At 45.4% G+C, this 18,671-nt stretch overlaps 1 protein-coding gene across 9 annotated transcripts in view; it reads left to right on the top strand.

The window, feature by feature from the left end:
- Nucleotides 1-18,671, top strand: part of NUMA1 (nuclear mitotic apparatus protein 1) — a 71,609-nt gene that overhangs the window by 25,051 nt on the left and 27,887 nt on the right. For 2 of the 9 annotated variants that reach the window (XM_043906032.1, XM_043906021.1), the window contains exon 2: nt 13,750-13,823. In XM_043906032.1, the coding sequence (XP_043761967.1) occupies nt 13,782-13,823 (42 nt within the window). In that variant the 5' untranslated portion in view covers nt 13,750-13,781. Of the gene's footprint in view, nt 1-8,069; nt 8,377-8,458; nt 8,725-8,941; nt 9,209-13,749; nt 13,824-18,671 lie in introns of those variants that run through there. The other 7 variants (XM_043906042.1, XM_043906051.1, XM_043906079.1 and 4 more) reach the window with 7 other exon arrangements.

The raw sequence follows: 18,671 nt of genomic DNA, 5'->3' as shown, positions 1-18,671 counted from the left end.
TGCGGGGGCTCTCTAGTTGCAGTGATCGAGGGTTACTCTTTGCTGCATGGGCTTGTCATTGTGGTGGCTTCTCTTGTTGCGGAGCACAGGCTAGAGCACGAGGGTTTTAGTGGTTGCGGCTCGAAGGTTCTAGAGCGTGGGCTCAGTGGTGGTGCGTGGGCTCAGGTACTCCATGGCACGTGGAATCTCCCCTGACGAGGAATTGAACCAGTGTTCCCTGCATTGGCAGTTGGACTTTTTAATCTACTGTACAACCAGGGACGTCCCTAGAGCCAGAGTTTTAATTAGTCTGTCTAACTCCAGACTCCATACTCTTAACCATTATGCTATATTGCCTTCCTTCTGTTTCTCACCATTTCAGCCTATACTTTATACAGCCAGGAATGTAGGTCTGATCTATGTTACTCCCCTTTGCTTCTTCCCTTCAGAAACCTTTTTCCCATCACCTCCAGGACAACATCTGAATTCCTTAGTGTGATGTCAGTTCCTCATGGATTAGTGCTACTTAGCCTCACCATCTGCTACACCTTCCTAAAACTGCACCCCATGGCTCAGATGTAGTAAGCTCTGTCTTTGCACATGCTGTTCTCCCTGCTGGAATGCTTTTTTTTTTTTTTAACTTTTGGTGAAACCTTACTCATCCTACTCATACTTTAAGTACCCAGCTTCAATGCTGCTTCCTCGGTAAAGCTTTCCTCATCATGCCTTCCTGAGTTAATCCGTCCCTCACAGGGCCTGTAAAACAGTAGCTCCTCCTGTGTTCCTCTTCTGAAGTCTTTCACTGAAGTGAGAATCCTAGAGGTCTTTGCTGCTCCTCACCTTTCCCATACTCCTGTTTCCTAAGATCTTGGAGCCTATTCCACAGTGCCTTTTAAATATACCTTTTTTAAACGTTCCTACTGCCCTTGCCTGACAGAAGCAGTTTTACTTCTGCTGTCCTCTGCCTCTGGACTCACCGTCCTGCCAGATCCATCCTTTCCAAAGCACTTAGCCACGCATGCCATTCTCCTGCTCAAACCCTTCAGTGCCTCCCACTGCTCTTTAGTAAGTCCCTCCTGGTCTCTACTACACTTTCCAGTGTTCTCTTACCTTCGAATCAGCAATACTCAAGGCCTTGTTCTTTGGGCTCATGTTTAGGTGAGTTATAGGTATGTCTCTTCACAGGATTTTGAGCCCATCTCATTCATCTGAGCACAGTATTTGTAGGTTGTTTGTTTCATGTTTATAGTTGAATGTCTCTGATTAAATTTCATTAACTCTAAGAGTAACATATGCATTTTGGAGACTTTTTATCGTGAATAGTTTTTTTCAAAAGGGGTTTGGTCCTAAAGGGAGATTTCATTTAGAAAAACTGCTTGTGGAGGGATTCTGTACTTCTCAGTGACGCCAGATATATGGAATGTTATTTTGTAGAATGGTGTTTAGCATCTTTAAAGGTGGAGAAAATGATTCCAGCTCTGCCCACTTCACAAGCTGTAGTAGAAACAGTTTGAACAAGGAATTGAAAAGTGCTTTGTATGAATAAAAAGCTGTGCTGATGGGAAAGGTATATAGGATGTAGCTTAGTTGGACTGGAGAGAGCCATGGATTTAGAAGGTGAGTTCTGGTTCTGCAGCCTTGGTGGTTGACCCTGAGGGCAGGTATTGCCTTCTTTTTTGAAGCCTAGGGTCCTAGTTATAAAATTGTTAATAAACATGCTTGCCTTTTAGGGTTCTAAGTTTAGGGGAGTTAATTGAGACGTGAGATGTAGCCTTCTTTAAATCCTAGAAATCTGTTAAAATGTTAGGGTTTTTCAATTTTTTTAATTTTTAAATTTTTTATCATGACCATGTTAGAGACTAGATTCATTTATTTTACTTATTAGTAACACTGACAGGTTTGGTTCTTGAGTTATCTGGCACCCCATTCAGAAATCTAATCCCTATTAATATGTTTTTGTTCATTTCTGTCAGTGGTTAAAATCATCCTGGTGTGATAGAAGCAGTGGATTTGAACCAGAAAGACAGAGGTTTCAGTGCTGTGTGAGAGGTGGAGATATGAAAGAGAGAGAAGAAGAGGAAGACAGAGAGAGGGTAGAGGGAGATGTCCTCTGAGTTTTGTGATTACTTAAAACCGACTTGAAACAGACCAGATCCTGCAGGATCCTGCTCTCCCAGCTCATGTTCTGAAATCACAAGTTGTCTTGAATTGGCAGGCCTTGCTCAGGCATACAAATAAACTGTAAAATTTCTCTCAGGCAGAAGATAGGAAATCTTCAGCAGAGCTGTCACATGTATTCCAGTGTTGATCTAAGGGGGGACTAAAAGACCATTAAGGGCTCTTTCATCCTTGAGATTCTGTGATTTGTTGGCCAGGTATAGAAGGCTGCTTTTCTTTAGGGTGTTGAGATCAATGTAATCATAAATTGCACTTTCTCTGTGGCTTTTATTTATGAAACCTTGTAAATGCCAAGTATGGCTCCTATTATTTTTCATTGTACCCCATGCAAAGTTGGAACTACCAATTTTTGAGGACCTCCTCCTCTCATCAGGGTTGATGAAACACCCTTCAGTGCCTCACTTTGGGCACGGGACCCAGTAGGGTGACAGACAAAGTGCCTGTTTCTAGTGGACTTGCTATTTGGGGAAGAAGGAAGCCCTAACTGGTGAGGTTTTTGACCAGGTACTGAGGAAATTCATTTTATTGCAAGATTCTTGTTATTGAGAATGGTGTCCTGGAGAAAGAATCATGGGAAATTTTTGGAGATACCTTTAGATATGATCTGACCCTCACCTTTTCCTGAGGCCCAAGTTAGGGCAAGTGCCTTGCTTGAAGCCACAAGTACAGTCTGTGGCTGGCGCAGAATTTCCCTCCAGTCACTTCCAACACCAAACCTAGTGTGTTTTCTATTACTGGCAAGGCTGTCTCCAGGAGTTGCAAATCTTTACATTAAAACTGTTCCTTTCATTTCTTTGACCTTTCTCATCATCAGTTCTGTGCTTTTGAGCAAACACTGTGCTAGATATGTTGCCTGTAGGGACAGAGCCCTTTGCTCCTCTGTGACAATGAAACAGGGTGAACAGGTTCTTAGGTGTTTTGTAGAAAGACCTCCTTGAGGGAGAAGTGAATAGAGCCTCTTGGATGTCATAATGAATCCTCTCTGGGTTTTGATATGCCCTCTGCTTTTCTCCCCAGGAAGCTCAGGCTTGCCAACACTGCCTCATTACTTAGCCACTACCCTCTGGAGAGGGAGAATGAGGCCTGGTAAATAAGCTCCAGGTCAGGGTTCTGAAATATTGTCCTTCCCTCCAGCCAATGGTATTTCCTCCAGCCTTCTTTCTCCATGGCTTCTCACCCTTTAGATATGTCCAACATCCCTTCTAGGAGAGGGCTTCTCTTTTGTGCTTGCTGATTCAGAAGAGTTTTGGCCCTTTAATGTTTATAAAGCTCTTGCATCTTCAGAAAAAAACTTAAGTGGTTACTTAAAAAAAAAATTATTTATTTGGCTGCGCCAGGTGTTAGCTGTGGCACACGGGAGCTTCGATCGTTGTTGTGGCATGAACACTCTTAGCTGCAGCATGGGGGATCTAGTTTCCTGACAGGGATTGGACCTGGGTCCCCTGCATTGGGAGTGTGGAGTCTTAGCTACTGGACCACCAGGGAAGTCCTTTTAGGGGTTATCTTGGAAATTGGAACTGTTGACTGTTTTTGATTAAACAGTTGATCTTTAGAAGGAGGTAGAGGTACGAGGCTTCTTTGAGCCACTGAGGATGTGCTGCTGCCTTTTTTTTCATTCAATGATTGCTTATTCAAGAGCAGCAGAGACTAGTTTAGAGACCAGATAGACAACTCACTATTTAGGTAACAAAGTCACTTAATTTCTGAGCCTCAGATTTTGTCATCTTTAGAAATAAAACCTACCTTAAGACTTCCCTGAGAATTAGATAAAATGACCATGTAAGAGGGTGGGATCTGGGCTCAAATGGAGCTCAGATTTTACCTCCAACACTTATTCTTTGTGACCTTCAGCAAGTTATGTAACCATTCTCAGTTTTCCATTTCGGTAAAATAGGGATAATCATAGTATTTTGGGTTATTGTGTCACTGGGTTATTGTGAGGATTAAACAAAGTAAAGCTAAGAAGTGTTCAGCACAGTGTCTGTAATGTAAGTGCTCATTACATGTTAGCTGTTAATTACAACAGTAACAGCAGCAATAATGATAGTCTTTAGGTATTTATTATGCTAGGACATCCAGTGGCAGAGGAAGGACTTAGAAGGCATTGCATAGGTAGTGGATCCATAAGCCTTTCTCCTGCCAGCGTTCCTTGTGGGAGGGCCTATAGGGACTGAGAGAGAGGCTCTCATTAGGCTTTAGCCTGTAGCTTCCTGTGGGGAAAGCTTCCCTCCCAGGCTGGACGGCTGAGGTGTGAGGTTCAGAGGGACCTCAGAAGACTGTGCAAAGACCAGTCTGGCAGGGTGGAGGGTTTGGGTACGGGCAGTGACTGTGGAAGGTAAGACATGGTCCGGGTCCCATAGGGCCATGAATGCCAGGCAAATGATTCGTGTTAAGAACCACTCATTCCTGAGCCATCTCAGGGGAATAGCTCCCTTCCTTTCTTCAGTTTAAACTTGTAAAAATGAGAATACACTTTAAAAAATCATAACGCTTATATCTTAAACAAGAATAATAAACACCCATACACCATATACCACTCAACTCAGGAGATGTAATATACCAGACACCTTGAAAACACCTTGTGCATTCTGCACCCATCCCCAATGCCTCCAACCTCTACCTGAAGGCTATTTCAAATTTTGTGTTAGGTGCCGTTTTCTTCCCCTCCTTCTCTTTCTTTTAAAAATGGTTTTACCACTCTTAGAGCAATCTTTTGGGGACCGTGAGCAGGGGCTGTGGAATCCAGCAGGAGCCATGTGGCCTGCTGACTGCCTGGCTAGGCTGAGAGGAGGGGTGGGGAGGTTCTTCTGGCTGGCTGCCCTGGGAGAGGAGGGCAGGGGAAGGGAGGGGAGGGCAGGGGAGTGGCGCTGTGTGGTGGGGGAGGGAGAGGCCGGGGAAGCTGGCCCAGCTCCTTGGGCTGTCCTGAGGAGCAGGCCCAGAAGCTTGGCAGCTGTGGTGGAGAGGTTCCAGAGGAGAGTTCAGCGCCTCTGAGGCTGCACAGCTGGAAGCTGTTGTCTAGAGTTTAAAGCCAAGGGAGGGCGGGAGGAGGACTTCTTGTATTCTTTTGAGATGCAGTATCAATCCTTTCATGTGCTAGGGAGCTTCAGAGCTGACACAGTGCCAGATGTGGCAATGGTGATTTTAGGAGGCCTGCCTCCTATTTTCACCTCAGACCTTTTCTGGAGTATTGATCATGCCAGTCATTAAATCATGTTTGCCTCTTTGCTTTTCTATAAAAGCTTTGGCTTTTGCTTTGCCTGTACTTTCCTGGTGCATCTTTGAATACCAAGAGCGATTGCTAATCACAGACTGTAAGTGATACCGTGGGAACAGGATACAGGGTCTGCCTGGGAGAAGAAGTGGGACCATGGTGGTCTCTGCAGCAATGGGCCTTGTTCTGACCCCCTCCAGAACACCCCCACTACTCACCACAGTCCTACTCTAGTGGCCAGAAGGTTGAATTTGGAAGCCTTCCATCCAGATGTAGTTCAGTGGAACAGATACCATGAGGTATCATAGACAGTTATGCCCTTGAGGAATTTACATTCTAGATGTGAAAACAAGACTTCCCTGCATATACAGTCAAGGCAATACAAATGACAAATGCAGTACGTAGACACATTATTCTGATCACCAGTGTAATACATGGTTATTAAAAATAAACTCAAACATAAAAAGACACCCAGTGTAGAAAGTCCCCTACAATCTAACTCCATCACAAGATAACCAGTAGTTGAGGTGTTGATAAAGTAAAATCCATAGAGGCATACTGATGGAAGGAAAGCAAGCATCCTGGCTGGGGACCTAATCTCTTTCAGGGAGAAGCACCCCACTAGCTTCCCTGACAAATGGTGAGCGAAATTCTGCTTGGACACCTTGGTGACAAGGGTTCAAAATCCTATAGTAGGAATTGACCTTTAAGTACCACCCTGTGCCTTACTTGCTAGTCAGTGTGCTGGATTCCTGGTAGCTCAGCTGGTAAAGAATCCACCTGCAGTGCAGGAGACCCTGGTTTGATTCCTGAGTCGACAAAAATCCCCTGGAGAAGGGATAGGCTACCCACTCCAGTATTCTTGGGCTTCCCTGGTGCCTCAGATGGTAAAGAATCCACAAAGCAGGAGACCTGGGTTCCATCCCTGGGTTGGAAAAATCCCCTGGAGGAGGGCATGGCAACCCACTTCAGTATTCTTGTCTGGAGAATCCCCATGGACGGAGGAGCCTGGTGGGCTAGAGTCCATGTGGTTGCAGAGAGTCAGACATGACTGAGCATGTATGCTTTTTAGAGTGTCCTCTAGCAGTGCCTTTTGCATAGTAGGTACTTGATAAATGTTTGTGATGTAAGTGGAAGTAAGATGAGAGGCTTCCCAATGACCCGTGGGTTTCTCTCGTGGTCTCAGTGAGGGTCACTGTTTGGTGGGTGGAAACTCTGTGGTTTTATGATAATCAGACATCTTTTCTTTTCAGTTGCAAAGAGCCAGACACTACTGAGTGACTAAGCACAAGAAGTGTGTTGGACATTTTATAGAGGTTATTGAATCCTCATCACAATCTTACAAAATAAGTATCTATCCTTGTTTTACAAATAGGAGTACTGAGACTCAGAGGTTACTTGCCAGGGGTCACAGAACAGCAGGAGGTGTCAATGTCCTGCCATTCACGAGCTGTGTGATCTGGGGCAAATTATTTTATCTCTGTGGCTCAGTTTACTCACTGTAAAGATGAGTGATAATAGTATCTACTCTTTGAAGGGAGTTTTTCAGATTAATGAGTTTAACACAACACACACTAGACCAGCAGAACAGTGCTTGGCACATAGTATGTACACAGTAAGCATTAGCTGTTTATTGTACCTTGTTTTCTTTCGTGTTCTATTAATAATGTGATCCCTAGCATCTCTACACTTATTTTAATTCTGTATATGGCTTCTCTGTCCTCCCTCCCACCCCTCACACTTTCTTCTTTACAATTCCTCCCTCAGCTTTCAGTCATTCCCTTCCCTTCATCCTGTCCCCACTGTCTGTCATTCCCCTTCTTTCCACTCTCTTACCTTCCCCCCTCCAACCATTGCCTGTCTCCTGTCTGTCATGGCAGCCTTCTGACCTGCTTCCCTGCTGCTAGTCTCATTCATCTATATACCAGAATAATTTCTCAAAGTACACTTCTCATCACACCACATCTCTGTGCTAAAAACAAACAATAAATATCTAAATCTTTGTTCCATTTCTTGAAGTTCAGAATTTTCCAAATCTTACCCCAATTCTCCCTTCAAGTCTGTTCCTCCACTACATCCACACCTTTCTGCTTTCCTTCTTCCTTCCTTCTCTCTCCATTTCTATGTGGGCAAGTTCTACCTATGTGTTTTAAGATCCAGATTAAAATATCACTTAGTTTTTAGTCCTTCCCTACTCTCGACTGGTTAGAATTTTTGTGTCTTTTTTGGTGAAAAATTAGCACATGCTGAAATTGAAATTGAAATTATATTAGTACAGATGCTTGGTGTGATTCTTTGTATGCTCTCTGGGCTCGGAGAGTAAAAAATCTGCCTGTAATGCAGGAGACTCAGGTTTGATCCCTGGGTTGGGAAGATCCTGTGAAGGGAATGGCAACCCACTCCAGTATTCTTGCCTACGAAATTCCTTGGACAGAGAAGCCTGGTGGGCTACAGTCCATGGGGTCGCGAAGAGTCGGACACGACTGAGCACGTAAGCTCTCTCGAGTGTCCTCTAGCAGTAACTTTTGCATAGTAGGTGCTTAATAAATGTTTGCGGTGTAAGTGCAAGTAAGATGAGGGGCTTCCCGATGGCCGGTGGGTTTCTCTCATGATCGGTGAGAGTCATTGTTTGGTGGGTGGAAACACTGTGGTTTTGTTTTATGAGCGTCAGACATCTTTTCTTTTCGGCCCTGGAGGGGAGGCGGGAGCAGACTCTGCCGACGGGTCCCAGTGCCTGTGTCTGTTGAGGGGCTCCTGCCTGCCGCCCGAGGTCCCGAGACTCGGCCCCTCAGCCCCTCCCCACCAGTGCTTGGCGGAACAGGGGATTAGGTTCTGGCAGCACAGCTGGGGTTTTGGCGGCCATTCCGCAGCCGACAATAGCGCGCAGTCACCCGGACAGGACAGCGCAGGCCCGCGCTCCAGGGCCGCCGTGGGCCCGGGCACCTGGTTTGGGTGGCCGAGGGGGAGGAGCGGGCGCGGCGCGGCAGCCCAGCCTAGCCACGCAGAAGGTACGGGCTGGAGAGGTTCCCTCGGGGAACGGGGCGGCCATGTCCCAGGGCAGGCGGCGCCCGCGGACGGAGGCCGGCGCTTTGTGTGCGAGCGAGCGGCGTGTGTGCTTAGAGACGCGGCCCGCCCCGGAGCCGGCAGGAAACCGCCCCTTGTTTCCGAGGGCCTGCGTCCCTCGCGCTCTCCAAAGCCTCTGTTGCCGGGTCTTCCTCCCTGCCCTGCTCGCCTCCAGGCAGGGCTGATCTAACCCCCGGGGCAGCCCGCGGCCTACCCTACAGCGGCTGGCCAGAGACGGAGGGGCTGTCACTGCCGTCTTAAGAGCGCGAAGGGGGAGTGTCCGGGGATATCAGGTTTGTCAGGCAGGCCGCTGTGAGATGCGTTTCGTGTGTTTATGCCACAGTTTGCTTTGGCGCTCGCCACTGTTGCAGTTCAGTATTTTTGTCTGCCGGCTCCTCCCCCCGCCGCCCCCACCCCGCGCGTCCTGGGCTCTTGTTTGCGGGCCGGGCTTCGGCAGCTCTCCCTCTCCGGCGCGCCGGGGGCCCCCTCCTCCCGGCCCCCGACTGCCGCCCTTCCCCCCTTGCGGAGAGTGCCCTGCTCCCCGCTCGCGGAAGCTCGCTGCGCCTTTAAAGAAAGCAGACTCCTGGCTGTGACGCACTTCTGGCTGTCAGCCAGGAAGATCGCTCCTGCCAGGCTGACTGAGAAGAAAACCAACAACTTTTCTTTTGTGTGTGGGGGGTTACTTTCCACTAGACCCCCCCCTTCCTCCTCTCCTTTCAAGATTTAAATGCTAATGGCGGATTAAAACCTCTAGATCCGTGTGGCTTTGGGAGTCTGGTAAGGCCCCCCTCCCCTTTCCCCCCCTGCACTGAGACTTTTTCTCCCTCACTGTTTCTCTCGGGTTTTGTTCAAACATGGAGGAGGGGGTGCGGTGGACTCTCCCCCCTCACCTCCCTTTCCTGCGCCATCCTTGAAGGGGAGGGAGAGGAGAGGGAGAGCAAATAAACACTCAGAAACAGGCGCTGGGAGCAGAGCTTGCCAACATCCGGGAGTTGGCGCCTTTTAGAGCAAAGGGTCGCTTTCTTTCCCCCTCGCGTAGATGTCAGCGTGTTTTTGTTCGCAGGGAGAAAGCGTGTGCGCCTGCACGTTGAGCTGTAGACAGCTCGGGAGAGCGTCTCTATTCCCGAGTGAGGCCTGGGTGTGTACACAGCGGTGGGGAGTGAAAAAGGTTCATTTTGTCCGCTGGTAGGGACCAGGGGGTGTTGATATAGCAGTGGGGGCAGGCGCTGATAAGCTGCTGGAGTGGGTGTGTGTGTGTAGTGTCGGGCTGTAGGCCCCAGATCTGGTTCTTGATTGCAGCCCTTGTGCCCACATCTTTCTGATCTGGACCCTACAGAGCCTAGGGGGAAGGGCAGATACTAGTAAGCCACTTTGAAGAAACCAGGGAAACCTTGGTTTCCCTTGCACTCCTTCCCGTGTTCCTCACCAGGACACTGGGCCAAATGCTAGGCTACACAGAGGGGCTGGTCTGCGTGCAGAGGGGGAGGCCTGAGTCCAGAGTGAGCCCCTTCGAGAGCTTGGGAGTACAGCCAGCACCACTGGTTTGCCCTGACCTCAGGAGTGCAGAGAAACTCTTTGGACTTGGACAAGAGCTCCTGCTCAGAACTCCTCAGGGGTTGAAGAGGACTGTGTTTCCCCTCATTGGCTTCTCTCAGGGCTGCTGGTTCTTGGGCCTTTTACCTCCTCCTAGCCAGGGCTGCACCAGCAGGATATTTCCTATCCTGTTCTTTATGACCCGTGAGCCAGTGGTGACATGAATTGGCCTTTGCTGGGGCCACTCTGGGATAACCTACCAGATGAGGTCTGGGTGCTTGCCTGAGTGTGCCTCCTCTCCTGTCAGAGGAGAGGAACACCCTCACAATTAGGGTGTTCGCTCTGTGGATGTGGGGGTATCCTTTTAGAAAGACGTATGGAGGTCACAGGCAGGCAGGCTGTCTAGGTAGGTAGTGGTAAATCTTGCCATTGAGCATGGGCACAGAGTTGGGACAGCCATTTCTCTTATGAGTTGTGGGCCTTCGGAACCACAGTAGAAAAGCAGTGGGTCACGCAGCTGGAACCTTTGAGGTGAGGGTTTGTGTAGGCCCTGGGTCCTGAAGGTCTGGGAATGGGAGTTATCACCTAAAAGAATGAAGATTCAGTGGAGGCGGGGGCCCCTGTGCTGAGTTATCAGTACAGTTCTGCAGCTTTCTGAGACCACAGGGCACTTTGGTGTTATCTTGGTGTTCATGAGGGCAGTCAGTGGCTAAGTAGTGGTCTCAGAAGTAGCTGGTACCCAATTTGGGGGGGCGGGATGAGGAGAGTAGTGCTGCCACAATTCAAAACTCTGGCCTTTAGCCTGTACTTGGTCAGTGCTTAAAACTGAAGCTTTTCCAGAACAGACCCCAAGCTCAGCAACCTGACCCTCCAGTCCTGGTCCTTGCATCTGAGCAGGTGGTTTGCATTAACTTCAGCCCTGGTAGGAAACCAGGGCTAGGTTTTAACTCTTTAAGACCCAGAGAGGGTACAGGCCAGGTCCCTGCATATCTCTTGAGTGTCGAGTTCTTGTCCTGATTTATCTTCTCTGGAGACAGAGGGGTTACCTTAAATGTGGGGAGTGATCCTGACATGAGGGAGTTACATTATGTCACTTGTGAAAATGTCAAGAGGATACAAGACCTTTGGTTTATAAGGCAGCTGCTTTTGTGTCTTGATTCCTTCTTGAGCCCAGGGCAAAGAGAGAATGCCTTCTCTGCTGAGGGCACTTCTTTTCAAAGAAAGAGATAGGTTAAAATTGTGAAGGTGTCCACAGAGGGACTGCATCTCAAGATTTTTATTTGTTAATTGATTGAGGGTTTTGAGGGTGGGTTGGGGGTGAGTTGCCTGATTGAATTGGGGGTGAATCTTAGCAGACCTTTCTGTGAAATGGTTCCAGGCTGCAATCGAGGGGATCTGTTTTTCCATCACCATCACCCAGTCTTCTGGGTGGGGCCTGCCTCAGATTTCAGGGGGAGGGTGTGGAGGATGGTGCTCTGGCTGGGAGCCCTAGGGTTCCAAGCCAAGGTCTGCTTAAAGTTGTAGTCCCATTGCCGAGGTCTAGCTGTGCGACTGGCTTCAGTCATTCAATATCCAGAGGTGAGTGAATGACTGAGCTGCCCCAAAGGCTCTCACCCCAGTGTCCTGTCTCTGAGAAAGTGCCCCTCTGTGGCATTTGACCTGATAAGGTCTTTCCTTATGTTGAATATTGAATTCTGCCCGTTCCTGTGCCTGGGGAGCACAGAAGAAGGCATTTGGCCTTGACACCAGTATTAGACAGGCTCCCCTGGGAGGACATAAGGGTTGTGTGTTTTGCCTCTGAGATGAAGGGAAGAGGTGGGTCAGGTCATTTTTAGCAACACAGCTGTGGAATCTCTCAGGGGCGGCAAGATCCACCTCCGGTTGCAAATGCAATTTCTGACTGCAGTTTTGGGCCTCATCAAAAGGACAGCAAGTCTGGAGAGGCAGCAGTGGGTTGATGAGGAGGTGATCAGGGCCTCATTGCCCTTGTTCCTGAATAGCTCTGAGCTTCTATTTATTTATTTATTTTGCCCTAAAGAAGCCCCAGTATAGCATTTGGACATTGCTGCCTTTACTCCAAGGGCCAAGCGTGGTCCTTGCGATAACTTTGACTAACCACCAGAAAAGCCTTATTGCAGTTCAGCAGTTGAGGCCATCTGCCTTCATCCTGTCGAGGGAGCAAGGCAGTCAGTGCCCATAGATAGGCCACCCTGGGTGAACATCATCCAAAACCAAGGAATACAGAGGCCCCTTAGTTTCTCTGCCCTCCTGAGAACTCTCCCTTACCACTGCACTTGCTTTTGCCAAAACCTGGGTGAACTGGCTCATTTCCAAAACTGTGACGTTTGTATGGCAGGTGGAATCACATTGGGTTTTGCAGGGTCAGGAAGCGATTAATTACAATTAGCATTTAGTTATATTTGGCATTTAATTATTTTCTTCTATTATTTAGTGCATCTTCTATGTTTAATTTTACTTCCTTCTGTAAGCCCCTCAAAGCAGGGACCATGTCATTGTTTCCCATTTCCCATGTAGCTTCCAGCACAGGATGAGCATATGTAAGGACTAAGAAAAAAACCTCTTTGGTTGATTTTATTAAGCAGAGTACACTTGCAGAGGAAGGCCTAAGAGATGATGGGTAGTGGATTAACAGATTTATGTATCTCTTTCCCCATTAGACAGTGAGCTCCTTATGGACAAGCATGGTGTCTTACCCCAGCATGTTGTATTCAGATAGTACTCAGCATGTGTTGGTCCCACAGAACCCACACCTTGGAGATGCTGATAATGTGGGGAAAGTTACAGGTGATGACTCTCACCACTCTTGTTCCTCCTACTAGAGTAGTGACAGACTTGGCACCCATGGCAGTAGGAGGTGGGGGTGGGGCTGATTACTCTCATGAAGAGTTGTAGGAATTATGGGAGCTGGTAAGAGATGTTGGGGAATATTTAGTCACCAGGTGTGTAGTCTCTTGAGCAGGTTGGCAGACAGATGGAAGATTCCCACTGGAAAGGAAAATTGGGAGTAAAAATACCAGGACAAGTACCTAATCTTTCATTAACTGTCCCCTGGGATCTCTGCCAGAATTGGATTTGGCTTCATCCTGTCTCCCATTTGAGCCATGTCTTTGACGTTTCTGTGGGGGATATAAAAATCCAGAATTTGATGGTTTTCCCCAAAGACTTGGTTATTGTTAATTAGGCAGACTTCGGGTACCTACAGCAAGAGCCAGAAATCAATCTTTTTGCTTAAGGACAGTGATCATTTATTGAAAACCTACTATGTGCCAGGCACTATGCTATTTGCTTTATCTGTTTTATCTTGAAGCATCACAGTAAATAACCTAGAGAGGTTTTTGCAGATGCCATTTTGCAGGTGAGGAAACAGACTAAAAGAAGTTAATGCTACTTGTCCAAGGTCACAAGAGCATGGTCACATGGAATCAGCATTCAAACCTAGGTGTGTCTGAAAAACCATGTTTGTTCCACGTTTTAAGGGCACCACGTCCCAAAGAGTAGGGTTGAAGTCCAGCTTTGAGTGTTGTATTTTCTAAGGGACAGAAAGATTGTATGTAGAGCTTGTGGACATTGAATTAAATGCAGAGTTCTTTATTGTCAACTATGACACTGTATGTTTTATAGAATAATTTTGTTGTATGCTCTGAGCTCTCTAAAAACTCCCATGGTGCCTTGGTAGAGCTGGTAAATGAAGCCATTTCCCCCTTCTTCCTTCATCATGGATATCTGATGTAATTAACCGTCCTGCCTCTTCTCTCGGGTTCCAGGTGCATCGGGGTGACTGTCGGGGTTCACCAAGATGACGCTCCATGCCACCCGGGCGGCTGCACTCCTCACTTGGGTGAGTGGTCTTCCTCTCTCTCCTTTGTGTGCCACGCTTTTCCAGGAAGCTTGGGAGAGGTGAGAGAGGAGTTCTGTAGGAGTCAGGGCCATGTAGAGTCTTCTCCTCTCCAGATAAAGAAAAAGCAGTTTTCTTTTGCCTTTCCCCTTAGCTTTTTTTTTAATTGGGGTAAAATTGTTTTACAATGTTGTGTTACTTTCAGGTGTATAGCAAAGTGAATCTGTTACACAAATACATACATCCACTCTTTTTAAGGTTTTTTCCCCCATATGGTCCATTATAGAGTATTGAGGAGAGCTCCCTGTGTTGTACAATAAGTCCTTATTAATTATCTATTTCATGTATAGTAGTATGTATTTGTCAGCCCTAATCTTCGAGTTTATTGCTCACCCCCCTTACCCCCTTGTAACCATAAGTTTATGTTCTACATCTGTAACTCTATTTTGGTTTTGTAGATAAGTTCATTTGTAGCCTCTTTTTAGGTTCTACATATAAATGGTATCATGTGGTGTTTGTCTTTCACTGTCTGACTTAACTTCCTTTAGTATGAGACCCTCTAGGTCCATCCTTGTTGCTGCAGATGGCATTATTTTGTTCTTTTTATGGCTGAGTTCCCTTCAGTTTTTTAAAATTTGTTTGTTTATCTATTGGCTCTGCTGGGCCTTCATTGCTTCAAGGGCTTTTTCTCTAGTAGCGAGGAGAGGCAGCTGCTCTTTAGTTGCGGTGCGCGGGCGCTCGCTGTGGCAGCTTCTCTTGTTGCAGTGTGGGGTTGAGTCCTTGCGGTTCCTGGGCTGAGTCCTTGTGGTTCCTGGGCTCAGTAGTTGTGCTGCGTGGGCTTAGTTGCTCTGAGACAGGTGGGATCTTCTGGGACCAGGTATCAAACCCATGTCAGCTTCTCTTGTTGCAGTGTGGGGCTGAGTCCTTGTGGTTCCTGGGCTCAGTAGTTGTGCTGCGTGGGCTTAGTTGCTCTGAGACAGGTGGGATCTTCTGAGACCAGGTATCAAACCCATGTCTCCTGCATTGGCAGGTGGATTCTTGACCACTGAGCCACCAGGGAAGCCCTCCCCTTGGTATTTAACTTTTATTATTTCTGATGATGTCGCTGCTGAGAAGTGACCCCTGACTTGACTTGTATAGCTTAGGAAGGGCTTCTCTGAGGTATATATTCCCTTTGAGTGATGGGAAGGTGGCTGCAAAGCAGCGTGGGAACCCATGTTGGCACCCTCCTTGTGCATGTTTCTTTCTTTTTTTTTCCTTTCATGTTTCTGAAGAAGGGTTGATGCTAAATTTCGTTGACGTGTAGGGACTTTGGTCTTGAAAGGCCTTTAATCTCAGGGCAAGGTTCTCCTTGCTTTCGTTGCTCTGTTTCTGTCAGCTTCCGTTGTCCTCCTAGTGCCTTCTTGATTACTTCACCAAAATTCTTCTGCTAGGTCTTTTCATATACTTCTGCCTAAGACAATGGCAAATGAAAAAATAATGCTGAGCATTGGGAACTTAAAGCTACAGAGAAACAGAAGAAGCCACACAGTGTAATGATGACACGTGTGGATCTTAGAGGCAGACAGCTCAGCTTAGAGTCGTTGCTCTGGCTTATCTCTGTGACCCAGGACAAGTTACTTAGCCTCTCAGCACCTCATTTTAATAATAATGCCTCATGGAGTTATTATGAGAATATGAGATAATGTCTGTAAAAAATACTTAAATATTAAAATATTACCTGGGGGAATTCCCTGGCAGTCCAGTGGTTAAAACTCCATGCTTCCACTGCAGGGGCATGGATTTGATCTGTGGTTGGGGAACTAAGGTCCTGCATGCCACACAGAGTGACCAGTAAATAAATAAATAAATAACACGCCACACAGAGTGACCAATAAATAAATAAATATGCTGCACAGAATGACTGATAAATAAATAAATAAATAAAATGAGTAAGTAAATAAAGTATTGCCTGGGCATGCAATTTGGTAGAGGGTATTTTATTTTATTTTATTTTTTTATTAGTTGGAGGCTAATTACTTCACAACATTTCAGTGGGTTTTGTCATACATTGATATGAATCAGCCATAGAGTTACACTTATGCCCCATCCCGATCCCCCCTCCCACCTCCCTCTCCACACGATTCCTCTGGGTCTTCCCAGTGCACCAGGCCCGAGCACTTGTCTCATGCATCCCACCTGGGCTGGTGATCTGTTTCACCATAGATAATATACATGCTGTTCTTTCAAAACATCCCACCCTCACCTTCTCCCACAGAGTTCAAAAGTCTGTTCTGTACTTCTGTGTCTCTTTTTCTGTTTTGCATGTAGGGTTATCGTTACCATCTTTCTAAATTCCATATATATGTGTTAGTATGCTGTAATGTTCTTTATCTTTCTGGCTTTCTTCACTCTGTATAATGGGCTCCAGTTTCATCCATCTCATTAGAACTGGTTCAAATGAATTCTTTTTAACGGCTGAGTAATATTCCATGGTGTATATGTACCACAGCTTCCTTATCCATTCATCTGCTGATGGGCATCTAGGTTGCTTCCATGTGCTGGCTATTATAAACAGTGCTGCGATGAACATTGGGGTGCACGTGTCTCTTTCAGATCTGGTTTCCTCAGTGTGTATGCCCAGAAGTGGTATTGCTGGGTCAAATGGCAGTTATATTTCCAGTTTTTTAAGAAATCTCCACACTGTTCTCCATAGCGGCTGTACTAGTTTGCATTCCCACCAACAGTGTAAGAGGGTTCCCTTTTCTCCACACCCTCTCCAGCATTTATTGCTTGTAGACTTTTGGATAGCAGCCATCCTGACTGGCATGTAATGGTACAGTAGAGGGTATTTTAGTAGTCACCCTAACTACTAATCAAAAAGGACCAATTAAAGAGCCAACTTTAAGAAAAAATTACAGAATTAGGAAATGAATGTTTAATTTCCAAGTAGGTTGGATTTACTAAAACTGTCTTTAATCACTGTCAAATCTGTAGTCAGGAATTAATGTGTTTAGTGTACAAAATGTGCATTCTTAGTCTTCAGCTTCTGAAATAGATGCAAATTTTAGTTGTATAGTTTAATATGGGTGTTTTATATCTATATTTTTTATTTACATTCCAGTGTTTTATGTCTGTATTAGAAGCATCATCTCTTTCTCCTCTTCCCCAGGAAAAGACTGGTTGAGTAGTGTCTGTGTGCCTAGTTCAGTTGATTAAGTGATCTTTAGGGGGTCCTTCAGCTACATTGTTTTAAGTTTATCAGTTTATTTATATTGGTTTTAGGCTTAGTTTTATAGTGACTACTATAATAGTCTACTATAGTGACTACTGCCTTTACTGAGAAGACACAAAAAAGACTGGTTTTATTTAACAGCAGATATTTGTATACTTTTCTGAAAAATCACAGTGAATGTGCATTAATATATTAAAATATAGTTAGATACAGTTTTTCAATTTAAACACAAGTTAGGCAGCTAAAGTGGATTTTATAACACTGTAGCAACATGGAATAATGCTTGTTAGTGAGAAGAGTGTCATCTACCCAGACACATGCATGTGACAATCACAGCGGTGATTTCTTTTTTAATGACCTAGGAAAAAAGATTAGAAAGAAAGAAATCAAAATGTTAGAAGTGCAGGTATTAAAATACTAGAGTGAGTGGAGTTTTTTGTTTTTCAAGTTTTTAATAATTTATTTTATAATGTAAAGATAAACCTATATTTTATTTAAATTGAAGTATGGCTTGAAATTATTCTGTTCCCAGCAGTTATAGTGAATAAATTGTTGTAGGGAATATAAGGAACTTTAAGATTCAGCAACCGTAAATAACCCTGGAAGCCTTACAGGAAGTTCTGGATTCTTCAGTGAGCTTGGCCCTCTGTCACGTTTTATATCCTAACTAGAGATGAAGGAGCTTGTCTGCTTCCTCAGCTTTCAAATGATTTCTCATTTGAGAGCAAAATAATGCACAGGAAGGAAATGTATTTTTATATCCATAAAAGAAACTATTGCTGAGTTATTGCTTAGTTGATATAAGATGAGTCCTGATTCCTCAAGTTAAACCAGCTAACTGGTATGATTTTTTCCAATCTTGTTAGTGAACAAGCATTCATAGCCCTTGAATGTTTTACATAGGTTCAGATATTAAAAGAAGATGGTTTTTGGATGCTTAAGTCATTGCAGTCTCTTCATTTTCAACAGATAGAAGGGACTGTGGCTTGGAATATTCAGAATCTTCTTTAAAAATTCAGACTGGCATTTTATAATTAGATTAAGCACACACACCCGTTCCCCTAAAGATAGTATAAATGATTATCTTTAAGAGTGTGTGCACACATGCGTGCACGCACAGACACACACACACACACACACACACACACACACACACATGCCCCCAAAGATGGTATAAATGATTATCTTTAAGAGTCCAGTGAAAGGTTCTATTTTATATTCCACACTTAAATTTTTTTTACTTTCAATCCACTTTAATTTAGATTTGTTTAGAAGTTCTTAATATAAAATTATTTAATGGAAATAAGTACTATCATTTCTGTAACTGATCACTGATTTTTTTTTTTTCATCCTCATGATTCTCCAGTCCAGTCAGCTAATTTAACTAAGAAGTAGAAGTATTGCTGGATCTGTTTCATTATTTTAATTTTTATTGACCATAATAGTGCTTTGCATTTAGTCCTCTTATTTGGTAATGTGTTCTTTCGTCCACAATCTCATTTGAACACACACTGGCCCTCTAAGGTAGGTAAGTTTGACAAGTGAGAAAATAGGCGAAGGAAGAAACAAAGTTGGTAACAAATGTTCCTGGCAAGTTAGTGGACGGAGGAGCTGGATTCAAAATCCTCGTCTGGGAG

This window comes from Cervus elaphus, chromosome 1 (genome assembly GCF_910594005.1).
Source record: "Cervus elaphus chromosome 1, mCerEla1.1, whole genome shotgun sequence".
In the NCBI taxonomy this organism is placed as follows: domain Eukaryota; kingdom Metazoa; phylum Chordata; class Mammalia; order Artiodactyla; family Cervidae; genus Cervus; species Cervus elaphus.
This window is presented reverse-complemented; position numbering and strand designations above follow the sequence as displayed.